At 48.5% G+C, this 15,353-nt stretch overlaps 2 protein-coding genes across 5 annotated transcripts in view; both read right to left on the bottom strand.

Moving 5' to 3' along the window:
• klhl4 (kelch-like family member 4) overlaps positions 1-15,353 on the bottom strand; it is an 81,680-nt gene that overhangs the window by 47,256 nt on the left and 19,071 nt on the right. The window lies entirely within an intron of this gene.
• On the bottom strand, positions 8,172-8,921 carry LOC132465462 (ice-structuring protein 4-like; the record flags this gene model as incomplete). Its single annotated transcript, XM_060062100.1, has 2 exons — positions 8,172-8,248; positions 8,729-8,921. Coding segments are annotated over 2 exons (270 nt in total), but the record flags the coding sequence as incomplete, so codon positions are not given.

Below are 15,353 nucleotides of genomic sequence, written 5' to 3' on the forward strand. Positions count from 1 at the left end.
TTGAAAGGGGAACAATGCAACTTTTGGCTTGATTTACCTTAATATAACAGGCTAAAAGTCATTGCGATGGTTCTATCATACATTTTTGTTCGATTGTTCGTTGTTTCGACTCACCCTTGCGCATCTTGGCGGAGAAAAGGAATATGTTTCCGCCGGCGACCCGCCGCCCACTCTCGCGGGAGTCTCGGGTCTCGCGAAGTAACGAATTGCTTTACGGCACAGACCCCCAAACACGGAACCGGCTCGATATAAACACAAGTCACTAAGGGATTGTTATATTCATCATAGATCAGCCGACTAAAAAGAGACAGAGAAACCCAATGTCGGAGGAACAGAAGAAGAGAAAAGGGAGACTGACCGGCAGAGAGGCCAGACACGAGTAAACGTTGGGCAAGCTTTTCAGGAATAGCGTGAAGTGAAAAAAAAAGAAGACTGCAAATCAGACGCCGACTCGGCCGTGTTGCTTTTGAAATTGAAAGTACCCTTGGGTGGCCTTTGTCTTCGTGGTATTCTTGATGTTGATAGTCGCTGTACAAATGTGTTTGCTCAACCATTTTGTTGTGAGCCCTGTATGTTTCTAGCTTGCTTGGTTGCAACCATATAAACACCTTTGTTTCCATGGGTGTTTTGCTGTTCGTCTGTCTCGTCCCCCAGATACAGACTGAATCCCCGAATCCAGGTTCTTCTTTATTTAGATTATTATGTTGGCCAAACCTCTTACACTGATTGTTCTGTTCAACCTAAGATAAAACAATTATAATCTAGGATATAAATTCTCCCCGTCAACTATAAAAAAGGATGGATTTATGTTTATTGCAATACAAATACACCCTTTTAAAAATGTATAACCTTGCCTACACTTTATGAAGATCTACTTCGGACATGGCTCCACGCATTCGCCGGCTTCTTTGAAAACAAATGCACATGGCTCGCGTAGAAGCGCATGGGGAAGGGTCGTCAACGAGTTGTTACGACAGTGTTGTGAAATATCTACTACGAAGCTGTAGGGGGCGCTGTGTAGAGAAATGTGCGTGCCAAAACCAAGAAAACAGCGAAGAAATGCCCGAAGTTGCATAGTGGGCCTTTAATGTTAGGTCTCTTAATAACAAATAATTTTTAGTTAAAGGTCCCATGACATGAAAATCTCAATTTATGAGGTTTTCTAACATAAATATGAGTTCCCCTAGCCTGCCTATGGTGCCCCAGTGGCTAAAACTTGCGTTTGGTGTAAAACGAGCACTAGCTGTTCTGCTCGCCTTTGAAAAAACGGAGGCTCAAGCGCGCTGATTTGGAAATCAGTGCTCATGACGTCATGAGGAATCTCAGCTCCTCCCCTTACTCTGCCTGGCCCGCCCAGAGACGTTGGCCCGCCAATGAGACTCGACCGTGCGAGCGCCACATGTGTGTGTGTGAATACACACACTGTAACGCAAGTGTTTCTTGTCGGTTCTTTGACGTGTCTTGTATTTCCACAACGAGACTGTCGTGGGGGTTATCTAAGCCATGGTTGAGAAGGAATTGGGGGAAAGGAACTTTGGTTTGACTCGCTGAAGTACATGAACTGCGACATGCCGCCGGTTGCCGCGAGGCACCATCGCCCGGCAGCGGGCAGCCGGCCGCAGGCAGCGCGCGGTTCAGTCGACTTCAGGTTGATGTGGAAGAACCAGAGACGTCGCAGAACCCGACAAAGTCGTTTGTGATTCATAATATCGTCTGGAGGCGCACACAATATGTTATATGATATAGATATCTATGTATTATATGATATTATTTAGATATAGAGCTCCAGGACTGTAACGCAAGTGTTGTACACTTCCTTGTTATTTGGATAACCGTTCTGCTGTTGGTGTGATGGCGCATAACACGTCTGGTATTTCTACAACGAGACTCGTATTGGGGGTTATCTCAGCCAAGGTTGAGAATGAATTGGGGGGAAGGAACTTTGGCTTTGACTCCCTCAAGAACATGAACCACGACATGGAGGAGAAAGGGATTGTTGGCGGCGAATGTCTCCCGCTTGAGCCCCGCTGAGGGACCACCGCCGGAGGCGGAGGTGCATAAGCGCTGCCCGGCAAAGATCCCGTTCTCCTCCTTGTCGTGGTTCATGTTCTTGAGGGAGTCAAAGCCAAAGTTCCTTCCCCCAATTCATTCTCAACCTTGGCTGAGATAACCCCCAATACGAGTCTCGTTGTAGAAATACCAGATACGAGAGTCCGACGTCACACCAACAGCAGAACGGTTATCCAAATAACAAGGAAGTGTACAACACTTGCGTTACAGTCCTGGAGCTCTATATCTAAATAATATCATATACATAGATATCTATATCATATAACATATTGTGTGCGCCTCCAGACGATATTATGAATCACAAACGACTTTGTCGGGTTCTGCGACGTCTCTGGTTCTTCCACTTTCACATCAACCTGAAGTCGACTGAACCGCGCGCTGCCTGCTGCCGGCTGCCCGCTGCCGGGCGATGGTGCCTCGCGGCAACCGGCGGCATGTCGCAGTTCATGTACTTCAGCGAGTCAAATCAAAGTTCCTTTCCCCCAATTCCTTCTCAACCACGGCTCAGATAACCCCCACGACAGTCTCGTTGTGGAAATACAAGACACGTCAAAGAACCGACAAGAAACACTTGCGTTACAGTGTGTGTATTCACATTGATGTGGACGTTGAAGAACCAGGAACGTCGGAGAACCCAACGCGGTCGTTTGAGATTCATAATATCGGCTCACACAGCTTTTGGCCGTGATAATATATATTATATGATATAGATATCTGTGTAGGCTATATGATAATATTTAGATATAGAGCTCCAGGACTCCCGTGTGTTCTAGAATATTTACAGAACACGGCTAAAAGCTGTGTGCGGCTCGCCATTGCGATACATCCACTGTAAACAGAGCGCATGGTGGCTGCAAGCTGCTCAGGGCCACACCCCCACCCTCCTCCTTGACACGCCCACCGAAACAGCGCATTTGGGGGAAGCTCAATGTGCGACTGGCTCGGAGTGGCTGTAACTCTGCACCACGGCTGAATTTAGGGAACGTCTTTGAATACTGTGTTAGTTGCCCACTAATACCTATATTAAAGAATACATAAAATAGCATGTCATGGGACCTTTAATGATTTTATTACCACTTCTAAACTGGATTTTATGTTTTTAACTGAAACATGGCTGGAACAAAATAACAGTGCAACCGTTCTGATAGAGACAGCTCCTCCCAACTATAACTTTTTTGGTGCATGTAGATCTGGAAAAAGAGGTGGAGGGATTGCTGTTGTATTTAAAAATGTATTTCAGGGGAAACAGATGTTATTTGGTGATTTTCCATCATTTGAATACCTTAGTGCTGTATTGAAATGCTCCCCCAGAGTTCTCCAACTTCAAAGAATTATTGTCTAGCATCTCCACAGAATTTGACTGTCTAGTTATAACTGGTGACTTCAATTTTCACACTGATGATTGGAATGACAAGTGTGCAAAATAACTTTCTACCATTTTGGACACATTTGACCTGTCTCAACATGTGAAAGAGACTACTCATTGTAAGGGGCACACTCAAGACCTGGTTATTACAAAGGGCCTCAAAGTTTATGATCTCTGTAACTGATCCTTCCTTGTCTGACCACTTTTGTGTTTTCTTTAACATATCTTTTATTCCCGACATACAGGCTGACATACTGTCAAAAAACGGTATATCAATGAAGATTCTAATGTACTTTTAAAAAAGGCCATCTCCTTGCTACCACCTCTCAACCCATGTTCTGCTGATGATTTTGTAGAAAACTTTAATTTGAAAATGTTGAAAGTCATAGGTGTCATTGCAAGGTTAAAACGATTTCTGGAAAGCAAAAGGCACCCTGGAGAAAAGCTGCTTCTGTAACAGCACAGAAAAAAGAATGCAGGAAGGTTGAACGCATCTGGCGTAAAACAAAACTTCATATTCACCATGATATCTATAAAGAGAGCCTCTTTGCCTACAATTTAGACATTTTTCTCCAATATCATTAAAACTAGAGCTGTCAAGCGATTAAAATATTTAATCGTGATTAATCGCATTAATGTCATAGTTAACTTACGATTAATCGCGATTAATCGCAAATTCTTTTTCTATGCTAAATATCCCTTGATTTTTTTGTCCCATAATTCTTCTCATTTTAATTCTCTTATCAACATGGTGAAGTGCATCGGCTTGCCTTGTGCAAATGATTTTTTATTGATAACAACATTGGCATATACTGATCAAAACAGGACGATACAAAAAAAGAGCCTATAGTGCAATTAAACGACTGCTTTGAACAAATGTCATTTGAACATAGCAGTCAGGCTACTGCTTCTTTGTTTTGAGCCAAAGAAAAAAATAATTACGTTAATCGCGCGATAAAAATTTTAACGCCGTTAAATTTGGTTTGCGTTAACGCCGTTAATAACGCGTTTAACTGACAGCTCTAATTAAAACCAATACTAATAATGTAAAAACCCGTTTTTTTTGCCTTATTAGTGTTGGGGGGTTCCACCTGATCTCCATTCCACATAGAAATGCAATGAGTTTGCAGCTTTTTATACTGATAGAATTTAAGGCATCAGATGCGCCATCAATGTCTCCACTTGAAAAAAATGTTGGACTACCACCCTGTCCAGGCAAAAGTAACGTGGCAAGGATGGCATGCTTTAATGTTATAGACTCTAAAACTCTTGTGGAAACTGTGACACAACTAAAGCCATCCACCTGTTGCCTTGATACTTTACTTACCAACCTCTCTAAGAATGTTTTCGACTGCCTAGCAATAGACATATTGCAGATAGTTAACAACTCTCTCCAGTCAGGCAATTTCCCAAAAGCTTTGAAAACTGCAGTTATAAAACCCCTTTTTAAAAAGCGGAGCCTAGATGCCTCGATTATTAAGAACTAAGACCAATATCAAATCTACCCTTCATAAGTAAAATCATTGAGAAAGTTGTCAACTTAATCACTTCCTGGCATCAACTGGTTGCTATGACACCTTCCAATCAGGATTTCGACCCCTGCACAGCACTGAGACCGCCCTTATTAAAGTTGTAAACGACATCCGTCTTAACACAGACTCTGGCAAAACCTCAATACTAATGCTACTAGACCTCAGTGCTGCATTCATAACTGTAGACCTACATTTGGACAGATTAGAAAACTGGGTGGGGCTTTCAGGCACAGTCTTAAATTGGTTCAGGTCCTACCTACAAAATAGGAACTACTTTGTTTCCATTGGCGACTTTGTATCCGAATCAACCAAGGTGACATGTGGAGTCCCCCAAGGTTCGATCTTCGGACCCTCTTTATTCAACATCTACATGCTCCCACTAGGGCAAATCATGCAAAATAACAATATTGACCATCATTGCTATGCTGATGACACGCAAATCTATGTATCGCTATCACCTAATGACTATTGGCCCATAGATCTTCTGTGCCAGTGCATTGAGCAAGTGAAAGACTGGATGTGCTGAAATTTCCTTCAACTAAATGAGGACAAAACAGAGATAATTGTATTTGGTTCTAAAACGGAAACAGCTTCACTCTCTGTCCCTGAAAACGTCAATCAAAGCCAGAAATCGAGTGGTTATCATGGATTCAGATTTACATTTCGACAGTCACATCAAATCAGTTACAAAATCTGCATCTATCACCTTAAAAATGCAACAAGACTTAGAGGGCTCAAGTCCACTGAAGACTTACAAAAACGTGTACATGCCTTTATCACTAGTAAGCTAGTGATAAACTGGTAAACCAAAAAATTTGAACATATTACACCAATTCTTAAATCGTTACATTGGCTTCCTGTAGGTCAGAGAATTGATTTTAAAATCATGTTGCTAACCTATAAATCCCTACATGGTCCAGGCCCAAAATATTTAACTGATATATTTCCACTACATAAGCCTTCTAGACTACTAAGATCTTCTAAGACCAATCTGTTAATTATCCCCAGAGTAAACACGAATCATGGGAAAGCAGGATTTAGTTACTATGCAACAAATAGCTGGAATATGCTCCCTGAGGATTTAAGACTTGCCCCAACTCTGAGCACCTTTAAAACAAGACTGAAGACTTGTATGTTTGCTTTAGCTTTCTGCTAAATCTTTAATACATTGCACTTTGCTTTTTTAACTTTGCCTTTATTTTTTATTTTATTACTAAAATGCCTTGTTAACTTTATATTTGACTAATTTCTTTGCATGTTTTCTTTTACTTATCTATTATTTTATTTTATTGCATGAAAATGTTTATATGTGAAGCACTTTGAGGCTGCCTTGTGTATGAAAAGTGCTGTATAAATAAAGTTGCCTTGCCTTGCCTAACTATTTTAAATACGGCAGCCTTTGCCAGAGACGTGACGTGTTAGTCTTCCGTGATCTGATTCCATTTCTCGAGGCGGATTACACAGTGCCATGTTGCCAAACCATGACTGTGCGGATGGAGAAAATGTACAGCGAAGCAGCAGCCTCCCGCCGTGAGATCTTGTCCACCGATGCTTGGAAAGCGTTGATTACGGAGTCGTGCGTGACCGTGACTTCTTTACCAACTGGGTTGAGAAGAGTGCGATCCTGCAGACCCGCTCAATACCAGAGTGGCACACTGCGGGAAGCATGAAATTTCGTTTCTGTTTTAGGGCCCTATTTTAACGGTCTGAAACGCAAGTGGGAAGCGCAAAGCGCAAGTAGCTTTGTGGGCGGTTCTACGGCGCTATCGCTATTTCACAGGCGGATAAATGACACTTGCGTCGCGGCGCAAGTGTCATCGTTACGCCTCGTTACGCCTACGTATGTGGAAACGACGCCTCGTTTCCACATACGTACATTCTCGTATGCGATCCAACCGTCTCCGACCGAAAGTCCATTCATTCCTATGTGATTCTCCGTAATGTCCGTTTTTCCTCCGAGACGCCTCCCCTCCGTAAAATTTATGTTCGGCATGTCCGTAATATACGTTCAAAAAATGTAACTTTCGCCGTCGTTTTACGGAGATACCGTATGAAAGTTTTTATGTTTTTCACAAAACATGTAAGTACCTGGCAGGCCAAACTCCTCACCGATCTCTTTCCAAGTCTGGTTGGTTTTGTTTTTATCTCTGTATATGTCGATCCTCATGTTCCAAAGTACCGGTCTCCTATAAACGGCCATTATCATACGCTCCCCCATCTTTTGTCCGTAAATAAATTCATGTCCGTACGTAAAACACTAGCGACTCCTTCCGTAAATTTACGGAAGCACGGATACGAAAAACATACGTACACACACGCGCGCCCGCATTCATTCACTCACTCGCGGTAAAACAATGTTTTTCACGATCAAATACTCATCAATCCTAAAAGCTATGGGCATGTAGGCCTACACGATGTCTCTGTCAAGAAAATATGTGTTTGCTGTACGGTGTTTGCAGATGCATTGATTTAAAAGTACAACTTATTACCGCTGCATCAGCTGTTCTTTCCCAAATAATTTACCAAGAATGTGCGGCTAGGTAGATGGGAGAAGCAAAGTGTATGCGCGAGGTGCACAAGCAATCCGTATGCATCGCATGCGCATGTATGCATGCACCCTTAAAATAGCATCCGCACCAATCTCTTTCCAAGTCTGGTTGGTTTTGTTTTTATCTCTTGTGGCATCCCGCCACGTGGTCCTCGGCCTGGACGGGCCCGGGGTGCCGTAGAGGACGGGGTGTACCACCCCCACCCACCAGCCGGCGATAGAGAGCAGCCCTTTCGGCACCCCAATCAGGGTGATTGGGGGACACCTGGCCGGTGGCAGAGGAGATATAAAAGGGCTGACACTTGGACAGCACGGCACAGCACGGGAGGAAGAAGGAAGCGCTCGGGTCCACGTGCAGCTAGAGGCCCACGGAGGCCCTAGAGACCGCGAGTGCCTTGGTTGATTGAAGTGTTTGTGAATAAATGCCTGGAATGGCTTTAACCTTCCACAAACGCGTCGTTTGTACCGGTAACCCGGCTCATTTAAGGAGCGGGTTGCCACATATGGTGGAGAATGCAGGCATGAAGATCCCACTACAACCCCCCGGTAAAGTACCCCACCAATTCGGTATGCCGAACCCGGTCGGGACAGACGCCGCTGGCGCCGCGAGAGACGCCGCCGCCGCCGCCAGGGACGCCGCCGCCGCCGCAAGGGACGCCGCCGCCGCCGCCAGGGACGCCGCCGCCGCCGCCAGGGACGCCGCCGCCGCCGCCAGGGACGCCGCCGCCGCCGCCAGGGACGCCGCCGCCGCCGCCAGGGACGCCGCCGCTGCCGCAAGGGACGCCGCCGCCGCCGCGGGAGAGAAGGCCGCAGCGCGAGGCCGGGACGGGGCTGCGCCGCCGGCCGGCGCGGACGTGCGGACGGGTCGGCCCTGTATGCTGGCGACCTGCTGGGCGCAGGGGACATCTGGTAGTCCGACCATCCCGGCGAGGGTTATGAACCAGGACACGCAGGCCATGGTGGACACCGGCAGCGTGGTCACCCTCCTCCGCCCCGACTTGGCGGGAGGGATGGAGGGGAAACCCATCGAGGTGGCCTGCGTGCACGGGGACATACGGTCCTATAAGACCTGCCATGTGGTCGTACGGACACCACAAGGGGTGTTTACGGCACGGGCGGGGATTGTACCCAACCTCCCCGTGCCGCTCCTAATCGGGAGGGATTGCCCGATATTTCGCCGGCTTTGGGACCCGGCACTAGAGTCCCGGGGCAGGAGAGATGCGGTCGCCGCCGCGGCAGGAGAGGCAGCCGCCGCCGGCGCAGCGGGAGACGAGGCGGCGGGAGACGAGGCGGCGGGAGACGAGGCGGCGGGAGACGAGGTAGCCGGAGACGACGCTGCCGGAGACGACGCTGCCGGAGACGAAGCTGCCGGAGACGACGCTGCCGGAGACGACGCTGCCGGAGACGACGCTGCCGGAGACGACGCAGCCGGCGCCGCAGGAGACACCCGGCCCCGGCGAGATACCATCCTGGGCGGGTCCCTCGGCTACCTGGGGCTTGGACAAAGGGTGGAGGAGTGTGGCATCCCGCCACGTGGTCCTCGGCCTGGACGGGCCCGGGGTGCCGTAGAGGACGGGGTGTACCACCCCCACCCACCAGCCGGCGATAGAGAGCAGCCCTTTCGGCACCCCAATCAGGGTGATTGGGGGACACCTGGCCGGTGGCAGAGGAGATATAAAAGGGCTGACACTTGGACAGCACGGCACAGCACGGGAGGAAGAAGGAAGCGCTCGGGTCCACGTGCAGCTAGAGGCCCACGGAGGCCCTAGAGACCGCGAGTGCCTTGGTTGATTGAAGTGTTTGTGAATAAATGCCTGGAATGGCTTTAACCTTCCACAAACGCGTCGTTTGTACCGGTAACCCGGCTCATTTAAGGAGCGGGTTGCCACACTCTGTATATGTCGATCCTCATGTTCCAAAGTACCGGTCTCCTATAAACGGCCATTATCATACGCTCCCCCATCTTTTGTCCGTAAATAAATTCATGTCCGTACGTAAAACACTAGCGACTCCTTCCGTAAATTTACGGAAGCACGGATACGAAAAACATACGTATGTGGAAACGAGGCGTGAAGCAGCCTACCCGTAGGTGTGGTTTGAGCGTAACGTCCAACAAACCAATGAGAGTGCCAGCTCCCATCCCCTTTAAGAGCCATGAGCACATTTGAATCCTCATCCTCATCGTCATCCGCTTATCCGGGGTCGGGTCGCGGGGGGAGCAGCTCAAGCAGGGGGCCCCAGACTTCCCTTTCCCGGGCCACATTGACCAGCTCTGATGGGGGGATCCCGAGGCGTTCCCAGGCCAGTGTTGAGATATAATCTCTCCACCTAGTCCTGGGTCTTCCCCGAGGTCTCCTCCCCACTGGACGTGCCTGAAACACCTCCCAAGGAAGGCGCCCAGTGGGCATCCTTACCAGATGCCCGAACCACCTCAGCTGACTCCTTTCTAAGTAAAGGAGCAGCGGCTCTAATCCGAGTTCCTCACGGATGGCTGAGCTTCTCACCCTATCCCTAAGGGAGACGCCAGCCACCCTTCTGAGAAAACTCATCTCGGCCGCTTGTACCCGCGATCTCGTCCTTTCGGTCATCACCCAGCCCTCATGACCATAGGTGAGGATAGGAACGAAGATCGACCGGTAGATCGAGAGCTTTGCCTTGCGGCTCAGCTCTCTTTTCGTTACAACGGTGCGGTAAAGCGAACGCAATACCGCCCCCGCTGCTCCGATTCTCCGGCCAATCTCACGCTCCATAGTACCCTCACTCGCGAACAAGACCCCGAGGTACTTGAACTCCTTCACTTGGGCTAAGGACTCATTTCCTACCCGGAGTAAGCAATCCACCGGTTTCCTGCTAAGAGTCATGGCCTCAGATTTAGCGGTGCTGATCCTCATCCCAGCCGATTCACACTCGGCCGCCAGCCGATCAAGTGAGTGCTGAAGGTCACAGGCCGATGATCCAATGAGGACCACATCATCTGCAAAAAGCAGTGACGAGATCCTCAGACCACCGAACTGCAACCCCTCCCCACCATGACTACGCCTCGATATCCTGTCCATGTATATCACAAACAGGATTGGTGACAAGGCGCAGCCCTGGCGGAGACCAGCACCCACTGAGGACGAAACTGACTGGCTGCCGAGAACACGAACACAGCTCTCGCTTTGGGAGTACAAAGATTGGATGGCCCTGAGGATAGACCCCCTTACCCCATACTCCCGCAGCACCTCCCACAGTTTCTCCCGGGGGACCCGGTCATACGCCTTCTCCAGATCCACAAAACACATGTAGACCGGATGGGCATACTCCCAGGCCCCCTCCAGGATCCTTGCGAGAGTGAAGAGCTGGTCCGTAGTTCCACGTCCGGGGCGAAAACCGCATTGTTCCTCTTCAATCTGAGGTTCGACGATCGGCCGAACCCTCCTTTCCAGCACCTTGGAGTAGACTTTACCAGGGAGGCTGAGAAGTGTGATACCCCGGTAATTGGCACACACTCTCTGGTCCCCCTTTTTGAACAGGGGAACCACCACCCCGGTTTGCCACTCCTTTGGCACTGTACCCGACTCCCACGCAATGTTGAATAGGCGTGTCAACCATGACAGCCCCTCAACACCCAGAGCCTTTAGCATTTCTGGCTGGATCTCATCAATCCCTGGGGCTTTGCCACTGCGGAGATGTTTGACTACCTCAGTGACCTCCACCAGGGAAATTGACGACGAAACACCATCAACCTCGAGCTCTGCCTCCAACATAGAGGGCGTGTTATTCGGATTCAGGAGTTCCTCAAAGTGTTCCTTCCAACGTCCGACGACCTCCTCAGTTGAGGTCAACAGAGTCCCATCCTTACTGTACACAGCTTGGATGGTTCCCCGTTTCCCCCTCCTGAGGTGCCGGATAGTCTTCCAGAAACACTTTGGTGCCGACCGAAAGTCCTTCTCCATGGCCTCTCCGAACTTCTCCCACACCCGCTGCTTAGCCTCCGACACGGCAGCCGCTGCAGCCCTTCGAGCCTGTCGGTACCCTGCAACCGAGTCAGGAGTCCTCCAGGATATCATATCCCGGAAGGCCTCCTTCTTCAGTCGGACGGCTTCCCTGACCACCGTAGTCCACCACGGTGTCCGAGGGTTACCGCCCCTTGAGGAGCCTAAGACCCTGAGGCCACAGCTAGCCACCGCAGCTTCAGCAATGGAGGCTTTGAACACCGCCCACTCCGGCTCAATGCCCCCAACCTCCACAGGAATGCCAGAAAAGCTCCGCCGGAGGTGTGAGTTGAAGATACCTAGGACGGGGGCCTCCTCCAGACGTTCCCAGTTCACCCGCACTACTCGTTTGGGCTTACCAGGTCTATCCGGAAATTTCCCCCATTCCCTGATCCAACTCACAACCAGATGGTGGTCGGTTGACAGTTCCGCCCCTCTCTTTACCCGAGTGTCCAAAACATGCGGCCTCAGATCAGATGACACGATCACGAAATCGATCATCGATCTTCGGCCTAGGGTACTCTGGTACCAGGTACACTTATGAGCACCCTTATGTTCGAACATGGTGTTTGTTATGGATAATCCATGACTAGCACAGAAGTCCAATAACAAACGACCGCTCGGGTTTAGATCAGGGAGGCCGTTCCTCCCCACCACGCCTCTCCAGGTGTCTCCATCGTTGCCCACGTGGGCGTTGAAGTCTCCCAGCAGAACTACGGAGTCCCCTACTGGAGCCCCATACAGGACTCCATTCAGGGTCTCCAAGAAGGCCGAGTACTCTGAGCTGCTGTTTGGTGCATACGCACAAACAACAGTCAGAGTTTTCCCCCCTACAACCCTTAGGCGCAGGGAGGCGACCCTCTCGTCTACCGGGGTAAACTCCAACACCGCGGCGCTCAGCTGGGGATTTATGAGTATCCCCACACCCGCCCGGCGCCTCACGCCCTTGGCAACTCCGGAGAAGAATAGAGTCCAACCCTTATCCAGGAGTACGGTACCAGAGCTGAGACTGTGCGTGGAGGTAAGCCCCACCAGATCTAACTGATAGCGCTCCACCTCCCTCACAAGCTCCGGTTCCTTTCCCCACAGCGAGGTGACGTTCCACGTCCCCAGAGCCAGCTTCTGCCGCCCGGGTCTGGTCCGTCGAGACCCCTGACCTTCGCTGCCACCCATGTGGCTGCGCACCCGACCCCAACGGGTCTTCCCACAGGTGGTGGGCCCATGGGATGAAGAGAGGGGGGGTGCCACGTAGTTTGTTCGGGCTGTGCCCGACCGGGCTCCGTGGCAAACCCGGCCACCAGGCGCTCGCCATCGAGCCCTCCGTCTGGGCCTGGCTCCAGACGGGGGCCCCGGGCTTCCTCCGGGCCGGGTCACATCTCCTCTTTTTTCGTTCTTCATTGGAGTTTTGTGAACCATTCTTAGTCTGGCCCCTCACCTGAGACCACTCTGCCATGAGAGACCCTACCAGGAGCACAAGGCTCCAGACAACACAGCTCTCAGGTTCACAGGGACACGCAAACCTCTCCACCACGATAAGGTGACGGTTCCAGGAGAGGAACCGTCAACTCGTCCGACATTTGAATCGGACGAGTTGAAATTTTGACAGCGTGTCTGCAGTCTCCGATGAGACAGATGCACGTGAATTTCAAACTGCAAATGGCTCAGTTTATTGCCAAATAATATGGCCTAATTCACACATGGAATAAGGGGTTTTCTTCCACAACTTCAGAAATACTGAGTCCTCAAATAAATTTCGGCAAAGAAAACGTATATGATATAACATATGATATGCGGTAACTGTGGTTCTATTTAATGATATACGCAATACATTATAAACATTGTTTCTTATCAGTATTGTATGCTATCCTAATATGCATGTGTCCCTGCGGTAATAGACATTGCCATTGATTGTATTATGCGTTACGTGTTTAGTTTGCGTGTGTTTAAACAGAGCACACACGCGCGCCCGCATTCATTCACTCACTCGCGGTAAAACAATGTTTTTCACGATCAAATACTCATCAATCCTAAAAGCTATGGGCATGTAGGCCTACACGATGTCTCTGTCAAGAAAATATGTGTTTGCTGTACGGTGTTTGCAGATGCATTGATTTAAAAGTACAACTTATTACCGCTGCATCAGCTGTTCTTTCCCAAATAATTTACCAAGAATGTGCGGCTAGGTAGATGGGAGAAGCAAAGTGTATGCGCGAGGTGCACAAGCAATCCGTATGCATCGCATGCGCATGTATGCATGCGCCCTTAAAATAGCATCTGAACAACGCGCCACTGACTTTAAACCAGGTATTTCCTGGTCAGTAGCGCAATGGTATTCAGAAACGGCAAAATACCGTTTGCGCCAAAACACGCCTCCTCCTTCCGCCGAACCGCCCCTTGGGGCGCATGATCAATCCCTAATTTACCGGCGAGTGGCGGCGGTGGGAAAAGAACGCTCTGCGCCAGTTGTAAACTAGCAACGACACATGCGCCAGTAACTAAGTCACTTGCGCCGGATGCAAGATAGGGCCCTTAGTGTGTGTATGTTCAATTAAATTGTTTTTTATCGTAAACAAATTCCGTTTTAAAGAGGAGGCGCGCAGGATCAATATCTTAATTAAAAATAGTTGGTCGGCCAACGCTGACACATTTTGCCGATTGACATGAGATATTGTAAACGTTCACAATCCTGCTCTGTGATATTAATTTATCATGATTTCTATTAACTTGTGCACAAGCATGTGGTCATGCATGGTAACCGTTTTTTCCTCTCTGCTTGCTCGTCAGATGCGGCGGATTTCAATAGTGTCGGGGGTGGTTTGTTGGCCCGCAGCTTTTCTGTGCGTCAACAGATCTCCGACACATTCAAATGACGCTAAATGTTAATAAACAACATGAAATTCTTGGTATTTGTTCTGTAAATTTATATATACATATTATTATTTTATTTTAAACATGTTTTAATTTATTTATTTTAATGAGAGGTACCGGATCTGCCCAAATAAGTACCGGAACACAGTGAGGTGCCGGATATTGTTCCGGCAGGATCCGGCTCAAATTAACCACTGGTAGTAGTAGCTGAAGTAGTAGGTATTAGCTTAAGTAGTTGTAGTAGCTGAAGTAGTAGTAGTAGCTGAAGTAGTCGTGGTAATTGTAGCATTGGAAGGATTAGTAGTAGTAGGAGTAGTAGTAGTAGGCAGTAGAAATGTTGAATAGCTTTTATCAAGTGAAAGATTTGAACAGTTCAAAATGTTAAAATCTAATTGAAATAAAGCTGTGTGTGTGTGTGTGTGTGTGTGTGTGTGTGTGTGTGTGTGTGTGTGTGTGTGTGTGTGTGTGTGTGTGGGGGGGGGCCTGAGCGTCCTCACGTTCTGGCGTCAAAGGAAATCATTGAGAGCAACTGAAAACTCGGCCTATGCCAGTTTTTAACTAAATCTGTGATTCTGAAAAAAATGCTATCGAAATTGCGTTTGGATAGTATTGAAGATACAAATGTGTAGATGTAAGATTTAATGGTTTGAACAATGGTAAACGGTTGAAATTTAACAGAGTTACGATGCCGTAAGTAATTTAAGTGTCAGAATGGGCAGACGGCTTCAATGGGACCAACTGTAGAATATGACGGTTTGAAACTAAAATTGTGATTCTGAAGAACGTTTAAGTGATATCGAAACTCTGTTTAGATATTATTGAAGATACAAGTGTGTAGATTTGTTAAATGGTTTGAACGAAGATTAACGGTCAACAATTTATTGAGTAACATCTTAAAGGGGTAGTTCCGAATTTTGGACAAAGGGCCTTATTCCCAAGTTAGCCTTGGTGTTCTTTATCATTGGAGACAGTTTTCAACACATTTCATTCAG

This window comes from Gadus macrocephalus, chromosome 10 (assembly GCF_031168955.1).
Source record: "Gadus macrocephalus chromosome 10, ASM3116895v1".
NCBI classification, from domain to species: domain Eukaryota; kingdom Metazoa; phylum Chordata; class Actinopteri; order Gadiformes; family Gadidae; genus Gadus; species Gadus macrocephalus.